The 12,988-nt window shown below is 41.3% G+C and overlaps 1 protein-coding gene across 7 annotated transcripts in view; it reads left to right on the forward strand.

Annotated features, from left to right (window-relative positions):
• The window catches only part of madd (MAP-kinase activating death domain), an 85,342-nt gene that overhangs the window by 42,983 nt on the left and 29,371 nt on the right, over positions 1-12,988 (forward strand). For 5 of the 7 annotated variants that reach the window (XM_084436995.1, XM_084436991.1, XM_084436994.1 and 2 more), the window contains 2 exons: positions 2,944-3,047; positions 8,262-8,345. In XM_084436995.1, the coding sequence (XP_084293121.1) occupies positions 2,944-3,047; positions 8,262-8,345 (188 nt within the window). The remainder of the gene's footprint in view (positions 1-2,943; positions 3,048-8,261; positions 8,346-12,988) is intronic. The other 2 variants (XM_084436992.1, XM_084436997.1) reach the window with 1 other exon arrangement.

Below are 12,988 nucleotides of genomic sequence, written 5' to 3' on the forward strand. Positions count from 1 at the left end.
CGGTTATTAATGAAAATAATGTATGATGACTGATGAATAATGAAAATTATTTGAAACTAACCGGGGCGCGTTTTTCAGCGCAACGAGGGAACAATTTAAAAATAGGTTTTGAACTCATCACGTTCAACTTTTGAAATGTAAGTAAAACATGAACATTTTAATATCTTTTAACGTGAGCTTCACTTCGGAAAATGGATTACAATAATGTGATCCATTGGGTCACTAGTTTTAGGAGATCAAATCATATTTAGATCGGTATGGTCCTTCTTTCATTTTGTTGTTGAATATTCTCAAATTAAAATTGCACACTGGATAGTTTCAGACCAAACTGCCAAAAATTTTAAATGAAAATGCTAGTGAAATCTGTATGTGCGACCAAATTAGCCTTGAGAGGTGTAGGCGTGTGTGAAATATTTCCCTGAGTGCCAGCCTGGGTTGTGCGTTTGTGTCCCCTCCCCTGACTGTCAAACCCACAAATCCTCAATTGCAAGTCCTCATGTGGACTCCCCTTGTTTGCTTCCTAGCACCTTGAATGCATGTCCTCATTTTCTGTTCTGAAACCCAAATCTGCAGTACTGTGCTGGGGAGATAGGAGATGTGTGCATACTGTACTGTACTGTAGGTCAAAAGTCTGTTCCCGACTGCACTTCTACTGCAGGTTTCTGTGAGGTGTGCTGTAGAGAAGGCAGTTCCCTCTGCTCCAAGCATGGAGGGTGGCAGCATCACTCCCCAGTAAACAGTCCAAAGAAAGAGATACATTTCATATTCTCAGGCCAGACACTGCTGGCACTTTTTGGCTACTATTATTTCTGAAGTCTTACTTTGGGTCTGTGTACAGGGGACAGATTACCCAACCACCCTTATAATACCCCTACCTTCCCTCAACCCTTCTCCCCTTTCTCTCTTTGGGAAGATGTAATTCTACAGAATGTATTTTGAGACTTTGCATCCCTGCTTCTGCAACAGCTCCATTCCACCTGCTGGCTAGCTGGCCGGAATCCCATCTTCATTCCATGCCCCTTTTAGAGAGCCCTGTCTCACACACCCTGGCTCTATAGAGCCACACTCTGAAGAATGACAAAGGAAGTCAAAGGAGGTTTTGAGGCACTCTTGAACTCCTCTTTTGTGTGGTTCTCTAGAGCCATGGTCAAAGAGCTTTGGATGTGTTGTGATGTTTCCTCAGTAGCAGTTACTGGCAATTACATTAAAGAGCAGCTGTAGTTTTCCATGTATTCACATTGAAACCGTGCTACCTGCAAACATTATGAAACATCCTCAATTGATAAATGACCGTTGTTATGATTAATTTTGTTTTACGTTATGTTTTTCTCTATCAATGCTCATCCTCATACATGCCTACTCAACAAGCTCTCTGACTCTCTCTCTGTCTTTCTCTCCTTGCTTGCAATGCATCTTGGGTAGAATTGTGGAACAAGCACCAGGATAAGCAAAAAGCTATGGAAAAACAACAGAGTAAGATATTTTTCGCAGCCCAAAGAAGATTGGGATATTACATAATGCCAGCTGTTAATTTTTCCACCCCTTCACCTTTCCCAGACTTTACCTGTTTTAGTCTGAAAACAAATATAAAATAACTTAATCTAGATAAAAGATATGTCAGCATGGCTCAACTTGAGATAGTGTTATTGAAGTTAAACTTATTCAGGCATTGGTGGCAGTCAAATAAAATAGTTATGCATGCACATCTCAAATAAGGCTTTCAAAATTCCGGAATGCTCATGTTCTTTATTCTATTCTGCAAGGTTTCTTGTGTCATACTTGCTGAATATGAGCCTGAATTCATTAGTGGGAATTCATTACCTAAGGGGTTCCCTTTTTTCCTCATCTGTTAAATGCATGTCAGGGAAGTGTAAAGAAAACAGCTCTGTGATGAAGTGGTTGGAACCATGGTCTTTCAGAGCTATATCTCATATCATCTAGCTCCATATGGTTTTTGAAGAAACAGTGTTTCATATGTGAGTAGCAGGTACTGTAGCAACTTAATACAGTTCAATCAAATCTTCAGGTGTCTTTCTTCAGCTGGTGGTAAGTAGAGGGATATTGGACTTGCCTGTCAGCTTTGCTGGCTCCAGTCAGTAATGTGGACAAAGGGAATGGATAGCGATGTATGAATCCCATTGAAAGTTTAGTTTGTAATTGACGGGTTTCTAGAGTGGCTTCAACTTTAACATGTGAGAATTCTGCCTTAACTACTAATTCTAGTTTTTAAAATTGACAAATTGACAAATGTGCATTGAATGGTTATTTGCAGTGCTTTATTTCATTAGAGCTACAATATAGAGTCTTCCCATAGAAGCACATAATATGAAGGTAGTCCATCTTAAATATGTATGCCAATGCAATGATCAATGCCCGTCAAAAGTCATAGACTTTTTCCTGAAAAAAAAGTCCTACTATTTTGGCTGCCCATCAGTTTGTTTGCATGCCTACATGTAACTGCCTTTGTCTGTATACTCTCTTTGTAACTTTGACCTCTCTTGTAACTCAACTGAATAATTGCTGCTTTCTTACAGTGTGATCTAGATCCATATTTTTTCCAGATTTAGTTGCACTCTCCACTTGCCCTTTTATACTGTAGTCATCTATCTGGCAAACCGGATATGTAACAAAAAACTATTTCTACATCTTTGTAGTTTGCACATTGTGTTATATATATTGTCTAATGGTCTCATAGCTGGCTTCTTCAAGTAGCTAAAGAAAAAACAACAACATATATTTGCTTTGACAAGAATAGGCAGACAAGCTTCTGTTTCACTTATTTCTGATAGTGCAGATATGTGTATTTTTGCATTTTGTTTAACCTAAATCTGTGTTGGTTTAGTAACTTGGTCATATAATTTAGGCTTGCCTTCCAACTGTTATTCATGTGACACACTGTGGAGGTGTGTGTGACAGTCGTGCTGACAGGTGTGTGTCCTACAGGGGCAGAGGGAGCTAAGCAGCAGCGTCCAGAGACGATGGACACGGAGGAGAAGAAGTCTCAGATTAGTGCAGACAGTGGCCTTAGTGTCACCTCCGGATCCCAGGTATGGTTCCTCAAATGTTGATTACAGATTACTTGTCTGATTGCTCTTAATTTAAATCTAGGCTGTGAGTTTGACTTGGAAAATGGTATGTGGTGATTTCATTCTTATATACCATTCTTATAATTTATAAGTTAGGAGAATGTTGGAGTTGTAGCCTTGAATAAGGATTTAAAGGTGCATTATGCTGTTTGGTTCAGAAGTACTTTTTTGTTATATTTGTTTGTGTGCAATTTTTCATTACATCCCGACCGCAATCAATAAATAAAGTGCTCTGACACTAAAATGAAATACATCTGTAATCTGTGGAAGTCACAGGACTGTAATAAATGCATCCAATCATTTTTAGTTGGAATGATTGGATGACTTACCTGCCTGGATGACTTACGTGTCAACCTACCTACCTCCCTGCCTAGTGGGTGTCATTTGTTTTTCCCAGTTTGGAGGAGAGGCTTTGGAGGGACGCCTGAAGGGAGGGGCAGGGATTTTGTTGGTTTGAAAGGTTTTCCAAAATCTTTCAAAATCTAACAGGAAATCATAAGCCACATATTGCACCTTGTATATATAATATATAATAATACAGTAATCAGTGTTTCCCCTAGGATTTTTTTCAGGGAGGGAGTTAGGCCCCCCGAAACTACTAGTGTAGTAGGCCTGTCATGGATACATGGTGTCGACAGTGTCGTCATAGATGTGCGCAGTAAGACATTTGTTAGCATAGATATCCATGTTTGTTAGTATCGGTGCCTTTCTCTACACTCAGCTGAAATGAAGAGTGCTTAGGTAAATACATATTAACAATATTTATTTAACAATTTATTTTCAACACAAATTAATTAAAAATATTTAACAATATTTATTTACAAAAAATATTACTAGAAAAAAATCCTGCAGAAAATGTTTGTGAATGCTGAACAGAGATATCGCAAAAGTATTGCTGAAAATGCATAGCCTAAATGTGAAAAATGTGAAACTTGAATGCAACGCCATTTATTCCACAACAATAGCCTAGCTAATGTTAACCTACATAGTTACTAGCATCAGAATATTTATCTATTTTTGACTTTTGGGGTCTTTCAGAAGGGGCGGAAGGTCCCATTGGGGAGGGTGGGCAGAATCACTGGGCGGATACACAATTGAAAAGAAAACATTTGCCATACTTGGCTAAAAGTAATATTTACTTCTCCTGCTGGATTGCCTATACCGCTGGTGGCCGAGCGGTAATGTACCAGTCTAGCAATGCGTTGGCCCGGTTTTGATTCCCGGGTTCAGCTTTTGATATCTTTTTTTTTTTTTGCTGTTTACGCACAATATTGTATTATGTTTCTATGCATGCAAAACAAATCAGATAAACACTGTATTAGGAAAAGTTGCATTTTCTTCGCATGGGCCCTGTGGTATTAGCCTACATATAAATCATAAACGACCTGCACATCTGGGCTGAGGTTTTGCCCCTTGAGTGTCAGGCTTCACTAACTATGTGTTCTTTTTAATTTGAGTGTTGAAGCAAACAAAAAAAACGGTATTATCTGTCACATAGCAGGATTATACAAAAACTACCAGAGCGATTGGAACATCCCATGAACTATTTTCTACTAAATGCACTCTGATATCATATGAAAAAAGACAGGGACAGTCAAACCATGCTGCTTTCTTATTTATACATTTTTATCAACTTACACATTAATGTGCGGAAACCTGTACTCTGAGAACGCTTTCTAGGCTTCTTCTGCTAGGCTTACTCATTGCTTCGTGGCCGAGCGGTTAAGGCATTAGTCTTAATTTTTATCGCGGGTTCGAGCCGCGAGGAAGATGTTGATTTTTCTTTAGAGAACGTTGGCTCTTTGTTACAATGAGGAATCAAGTCAGCTTTAGATATCATCTTTGATATCAACTTTATTTATTTGCCATTTAAGCAACCAATATTATCTTATGTTTCTATTCATGTAAAACAATAATATCTGATGATTACACAAAAACTACCAGACCGATTTTCACGAAACTCGATGGAGGGGTGTAGCATAAGCCAACTTAGAACCCATCCCAGAGACATGGAAACTGGGCTAGTGCCCCTCTACCCCTCCCAGAGGCATGGACACTGAGCTAGTGCCCCTTTGCACCTCCCAGAGGCATGGACACTGGGCTTAATTTCTGTATATAGTTTTGTAACAATATGTCTTCTGTTATTGTCTATAATTGCTGATTGAAAAAAAAGTATGTTCAGTTGTGTTCATACACCTCTCATAAACACCACAATCAGTTACACCACCAAAGCTTACTCTTCAATGGTGCAACGTGTGTTATATTTATGCTGAGGAGAGAGTTTAACAATTTCAACTCAATTACACCAACAAAATGCATTAATGGGCGTAGCCCTGTGCTCTTTGAGCACCCTTTCTAGTTTTATGCATACACCAAAAGTTGAAGTAACAAAACAAATGGGGGAACATCTGGGGAGTATTTCTTACGCTTCTATACACATTACCTTACTGTACATTACAGTAATTTAGCTGACATTTTTATCCAAAGTGACTAACAATAATTGCATTTAACGTAGGAAAAGCCAATGTACTACTACTTGCCAGAACGTAGGAAAAGCCAGTGTACTACTACTTGCCAGAACTCACAAGTGCATCTCCTTTCTAAAACAAGTGACTAAGAGCATAATCTAGTGCTGAAGGCAAAGTGCAAGAATAGCAATCTAAAATACAATAGGTGCTTAAGAGGGTGGATTGTTGTAGTACTCCTTGAAGAGATGAGTTTTGAGCCTGTGACGAAAGATGGGCAGCGACTCTGCTGTTCTGATGTCAGTGGGCAGTTCGTTCCACCACTGCGGGGCCAAGACAGAGAAGAGCCACGGCCGTGTCGATCGACCGCAGGGGCCTCAGAGTGACGGGGTAACCAGTTGCCCCGAGGTAGCAGAGTCTAGCAGTTGGGAGGGGGTGTAGGGTTTGGCCATGGCCTGGAGGAGAATGGAGCTGTTCCTTTCATTGTAGGCTAGTGCCTACAGGGCAAATTAAGTTTTAAATTGGGTGCGAGCCACTACCAGAAGCCAGTGTAGGGAACGGAGAACTGAAGTTGTGTGGGAGAACTTGGGGTGGTTGAACACCAGGTGAGCAGCAGCTTTCTGGACAAGTTCCAGGGGTTTAATGGCTGACACTGAGGTTGCAGCAAGGAGGGAGTTGCAGTAGTCCAGGGGGGAGATCACCAGGGCCTGGATGAGCACCTGCGCCGTTTCATCAGTGAGGAAAGGGCGAATCCTCCTGATGTTGTAGAGCATGAATCTGCAGGAGTGATATGTGCGGAGAATGACAGTTGGTCATCCAGGGACACACCCAGATTCCTTGCAGTCTGAGTCGGCGTCACCACTGTGTCTTCAATGGTGATGGCCAGGTCCCAGTGTGGGCAGCCCTTCCCTGGGAGGAACAGCAGCTCAGTCTTGTCCAGATTGAGGTTTTAGGTGATGTTTGTCATCCATTCCGAGATGTCAGCCAAGCACCCAGCTATGCATGTCTCCACTTGTGTATCAGAAGGGGGAACTGACAGGACCAGTTGGGTGTCATCAGCATAGCACACTGTGCATTTTTTGCAATCGTATACGTTTCTTGCAAGCCACACTGTGACATCTGTAATCTTGGGTACGACCATGCATGTACACGATGTGATGAGACACTTCTGAATCGTAGGCTAAGAGTAGCCTCCCCCCCCCCCCCCAAAAAAAGTAGCGTCATCAGCGAGGTTGACCCATGATACTGTGAATATGGCAATAAGCAGAAAGCGAGCCCTTGCGATTGTAGCTTTTATGTGCCTGGGAGAAACAATAAAATATGGACTCGGTCGCGGTGCCTCTTTATTTGAATCCCATACAGGGGGTGTTTTCTTGTGTCTAGTCTCCATGTTGTTTTCACATTTGAGGTTAGCGCGTGTGGTCACGCTGATTAGTGCGTCATTTCATGATGCTATTCTATTGGTTTATTAATTGTAGATAGTAGCAGCATTCACGCTGCGAGATTATCATCGCAGATCATCGTAAATATCTGGCACCTTCTGATATTTGTCGCAGGCTATCTTTGGTCGCAAGACCGTGACATCGGTCATCTTTGAACCTTTCCCACAGTGCGACAAAAGAACACTGTTTTGGTGCAACGACCACAGATTTTGCCACCATTGGTAATGTTTCATCTGGGACAGCCCAAAATCGCACAGTGTATAGAGGGCTTAAAGCAATGGGTCTCGAGTCTCTTGCGACAGATGGGAAGTGATTTTTCCGTCCTGACAGTAGTGAGAAGCTCATTCCACCATTACTGTATCAAAACAGAGAAGAGCCGTGCCTGCGCTGAGCCACCTCTGCATCCTAATAGAGATGGCGGTACTAAGTGGCCAGCAGAGGTGTACTCGTGCTGGGGTTTGGAAACTGATGGTAGGGACTGTTCCCTTTACCACCCTGTAGGTGAGCACCAGGGTCCTGAATCTGAGGCAAGTTGCAATTGGAAGCCAATGAAGGGTGTAGAGGAGGAGGAGTTACATTGAATAATTTAGGGCTACAGTGTTGGAGATGCGTCACAGAGATCTGATGGCGGAGCCAGGCCACCCTGCCAGAAGTGAGTTGCAGTAGTCAGGCGAGAGATGACAAGTGCCTGGATTAGGAGTTGTGCTTCTTTTCCTGTGAGGTATGGGTGTATCCATCCAATGTTGTTCACCCCAAAGTTCTTGGCTGGGAGGGGGGCCCAGTTGAGTTCTCAGTAGTGATGCAGAGATACGCATCAGCCCTTATGCATCCGATGGGCACGAAACACAATGGCGTTTGAGATATTTTATTTATATTATTATGAGAAGTCAAATACTTTCGGTAGCCTAAATAATTATTTATAATAATACTCATTCATGAGACTGGCGGGACAAATTATACTATGGCGGCCTGCCATAGTCTAGGTAATTAATGGTAAACATTGGACATTATAGCAATTGTTGGAATCTGAAAGCATATATCTTTAAAAAAGAATCTATAGTAAAACTGCAGATAGGAGTTCTGTGAAAAGCCACTGCACTTCCTGTTACACACAGGGTCCAATTACACAGTAGCAGGTATCAGTAGTATATTTACTATAGTTTTAAAGATTGTTCTTGTCATACCAATACTATGATGAAACGCCTTTTGTGTGTAGAGATACAGCATGTGCTCACCTGTCATTGTCTCGCCTTCATTCTGTTTTGCAGAAGAGTGACACAGAGTCTGTGACCAGCTCTGAACCACCATTGCTGACCAGGAGCACCAGCCAGGATTCGGAGGCCAGCACAGTGGTAGGGCACGGCCAACTCAGAGACACTGAATCACATAGTTCTAATCCAGTAGCCTTCTCTGCAGTCTTGTCTTTTTCCTCAGTTGTCAAACCAGATTCGTATTTTGACTCTTACCCAGATCCAGGTGTGTCTAAGACGGTGGTTCCCAAACTTTTGCCATGGCAAAACATTTTCATGAAAATTATTTCATGGTACTGTAAACTTTAATCAGCCCCAGCACCCCCGCCCGAGGGGGCAGCGTGAAACCGCTGCATTCAACACGGTCTAACACAGCCTTGCCTGTATCAAAACGGTGCATCCAATATACCAATCGAACAAGAAAAACCTCAGATACTGTACAATGCAAAAAAAGCTTTTCATGTAAACAGTTTACATGCCAAGCAAAAAAAATAATCAAAGCGATTTATTATAGCTCCATGGATCGTTGGTTTGACTTCCGCGTTTCAAATGAAATTCATCACTGCTGACACCCTGTGTCAATGTCAATGTCATTTTATTTCTATAGCACCACTTATACAACTCAATGTAGCACATCATGCTTTACATAAATAGAGATGGATAAAAATCATGTAAACACAATGAGAACAGATATTCGCGATAATCTTTATTTTTGGTAGGCCAGACCGGAGAGCGTTACAATAATCCAACCTGCTTGGAATAAAAGTATGTATTAGTCTTTCAGTATCAGTGTGAGAGAGGATTTGGCAACCTATTGGCTAGCTGTTTCTAAGGTGGAAAAATTTGGTTTTCGGCATTTGTTAATATGGGACTTGAAGCTTAGATATGAATCTAGGATAACACCAAGACTTCTAACCTGAGGTTAATCCAGCAGGATTCCCGCGGATCCTTAAAAAGTCTTGAAAGGCATTGAATTCATTAATCCTAAAATAAGGCCTTAATTGGTATTAAAATGTCTTGAATCAATCTTTCAAATGTATTAAAAATGCAAAGATATGGGAAGTAGGATTTGGGTGTCATGATTTCAATTCTAAATCAAACAAGCTTTTGACTTCAAAATCAAAAGCAGGTTCGGGATTCTCCCAGTATTTTTTTTCTCCCCGCCCCCGCGTGCCAGCCAAATCATGCAATGGGTAAAAAGTAAACAAAGCACAGAGTAGGCCTAACGTTAATCTACTTGGCCATCTCTCCCAAAGTAAATGTTTTCATTAAAGCTAGTTGGGGCTCAAAGGTAGCTATAGGTTTTCGTTTGAATACATAGCCAAGCTAGTTGAATACAGTCAGACACAAGATGCACTAATCTAAACGTTTATATTGGAAAGTACCGGTGCATGGACGATCAAGATGTCTGGAAATTTTGCTGAAGGGCTCGTCCGAAGATAATATATATAGAATGTTAGCCTACAAAGTATGGTGTGGTGTACAAGCTGCTGGGACTGGGAACAAAGCAAAACACAGCTAGCTAACATTAGCTAGTGAGCTATCTAGATATAGCATCTACAGCCAAATGGGCGTTCAATAGAATAGGTAGACTAAAGTTAGCTGGCTAGCTTAAGGGGAGACACCTACAGTCAAAATGGTGTTTTTTCTTCCGAACTTCAATTTTCAGATTTTTCGATGTTCTTCTACTATAACGTATTATGTAGTATGTCACTAAATTAACAGAGAAATGGCGAGACTTGGTTAAAAACTGCTACTTTTCAAATGTTTGTACCTGTGAAATAAGCATATGAAATCATAATGCTTATCTTTATCGGCAATTTTCTTAAAATTACGTTTTTTCAGTACCTGACGTCACTCGGTACCTGCTATCTCAACTTCCAGGACAGGTGCATTCACTAAACTGATTCTCAGATGTATTCTGCAAATATTTACAGCTGGAATTGTTTAGATCTTGTTGTCTTTTCATTTAAGGTTGCATTTCCTGTCTAAAAATACATCAAAAATTTATTTTGAATGGGTGTATGCAGTATTTTTTCAATATCTCTTGAAAATAAGCTTGTATTCACAAACCCAGCTATTTAATTTTTTAGTATATTGTCAAAACAAAAGTAAAACTTTAAGCCTGATTTTATCCATTGTTTAGATAGTAGGTACCGAAATATATGCAAATGTACACATATTTAATGTTATTGCCTAATTTGCATACCTAAACTTTGTTTTTGAGAGAAAGTGTAATACAAAAAATATTTCTCTTGATGTGAAGATTAAACTGGTAAAAACTCATGAGGATATCTTTAAAGTCCAGGTTAACCCAGTTCAAATTTTTGTTATGAGCTTCACACACCACAGGAAAACATGTCATTAACCACCCAGCCAAATCTGAGTGATTAAAAATGTCGCTAAGTATATAAAATAAGGCTTCAAAATCGGTTAAAAATCAGCAGCATTCTCTGGTCTGAGACTGTGGGGGCGTGTCTGCTGATGGCACCGAAGCCACACCCAATTGCGTGGGGAGGGGGTGTGGAGGGAAGAACCTGTCAAATAGTACCGTTCTCTGGTCTGCATATTGTCACACTGGCACGCCGTCTCTTTTGTGGTAGGAAGGCACAGCTTTGTGAAAACAGAGAGGAGTTGAAATTACACTTGTCTAATGAGTCAAACGCACAGATGCTTCCTCCTAACCTACCTCCTGACAAACAACACAGGTAAAACTGTAGCTACTCTATACCAACGCGCCAGTGTTACTGCCCTTAGATGCAAAATACAAAAACAGGCAACGAGGAATGTATGAGTCTGTCCCTATTTTCTCCCTGCCACCTCCGGCCCATTCCTATCCCTCCCAGGCGATCCTGTCGTCCCTTGGGATCAATGGAAAAAGTTGTTTAAAATGTACCTTTTAGTCACTGGCTTGAACAGCGCTGATAGCGCGAAGAAGCGTACACTACCGGAGTTGATAATCGGGACAGACTCATCCACTCTCGTTGGCAATGTTATGTGTGAGAATAACGAGCACTCGGCTTCAACTTTCCCGCAACATATCCAACAGAACTGGGATGTTCAGCCAGTAGCCGCCGAGCACCGCTTCACTGGGAGAGGGTGCGTCTTTCTCCAGCTGCAGCTGGTCTAACCATTCCCCTCGCTCCCGCCTCCCGGTCTCCCGCTGGAGAAATATATTGTAACCATTACCGGTGAACCCATACGCACATCAGGTGCCACAAATATGGCAGGCAGTTTCTGTATAGTTAACGCTTATAGTCATAATATATCATCCGTAACGTTATTTGGTAGGTGGTCGCCTGGTCGGTGCTGCTAGCTATGTTAGCTAGACTAAGGTTATATACACACTCTGCAACAAGCTACATAGCTAATGTTAGCTATAATTCCTCCTAAGATATAATATAATTCATCATAGCTGACATTACCACATAAATGTCAAGACACATTTTGTAGATTAACGTAGCAGTGTATTTCCCTATTGCTTACGTTACCTAGCTAACGTTATAACGTTAATTAGCTATAAGCACACAAGGCAGCGGTGTCGGCACCAAAGGTTGATGCGACAGGAGGAGAATGGAGGCCGGGGAGGGAGATGGTTGGCTCCGCCGAATTCACCAGGACCAGTCGTGAGTCCGTGAAACCCAAAAGCCTCATATTATAATTGCAGAAGCTTTCGGGAGTGAAATGTTTGCTGCAGAGGCGGGCGCTAGCGGTGACAGACTCTGTAACACCATGGCTCTTCAAAAATGCTAACCATTTGCTTCTCATTTCAGCTTTACTCGGGAGTGAAAGAAGGAGACCTTATCATCCCATTCCTGCTGGAATCCAGGAAGGATGCATATTCGTTTAGTTTTATGCATAGGCATTGCTAACTAAGAAAAACTAGCTAATTCTAGACTGTTGGTTAAAACTAGCTAATTCTAGACTCAAGATTGAGCAGGAGAACCGAAGATTCAAATCCATTCTAGCTTTATATAGTGTTAGGGCGGGGATATGCTTAGAACACCGCTCTACGTCATCCGGTACCGTTTTAAGCCCGCCCAGAAAATCCAGAAATCAAAACTGGTCAAAAACACAAAACTGGTCTAACTTCACAATTCAGTACTACACATGGTTCATCCCATTTTTACATGTTATCAGCAATGCATCACTAACACATAGAATGTGTTTTCAAGCAAATCTCTGATTTTGGTTAACTGGGACTTTAAAGGAAAAAAAATAATATTCAACTGTAGTGTCTCCCCTTAAGCCTTTAATTAAATAGCTAGCTTAAAAAAAAGAAACTAGCTAGCTAGCCAGCAAGGCCGCTAGCTACTATTGAACACCCCTGTTTGGCTGTAGACTATGCTCTATCTAGCTCACAAGCTAACATTAAATTTTGCTTTGTTTAGTTTCAGTCCCAGCTAGGGCTGGGTTAAAAAAAATGATTCATCGATTCTGAATCAAATGACCTAGCAACCAAACAATGAGCCTAGCAACCCAAACTAGCTAATTCCATAGCCTCCTGTACCCATATATCTATGACTGTAGCTACCCGATATTGCTAGATAGCAATGAGCGAAGTGTAGGCTACTGTACATTTGCTTTGCAACATATAAATCGTCCAGCTGTCAAACCTAGTTGCCAACAAACTATGCAGCCAGATTGTCCTCAACTCCAAAAGTATTGTTTTCATGTCGTGGAATATCACTGTCAGTCGTATCTTACGTTCATTGCGAGTAGATTTGCGAGGACGGGCTGTGTCA

The sequence above is a fragment of the Borostomias antarcticus genome, assembly GCF_949987555.1.
Source record: "Borostomias antarcticus genome assembly, chromosome: 4".
Classification (NCBI taxonomy): Eukaryota; Metazoa; Chordata; class Actinopteri; order Stomiiformes; family Stomiidae; genus Borostomias; species Borostomias antarcticus.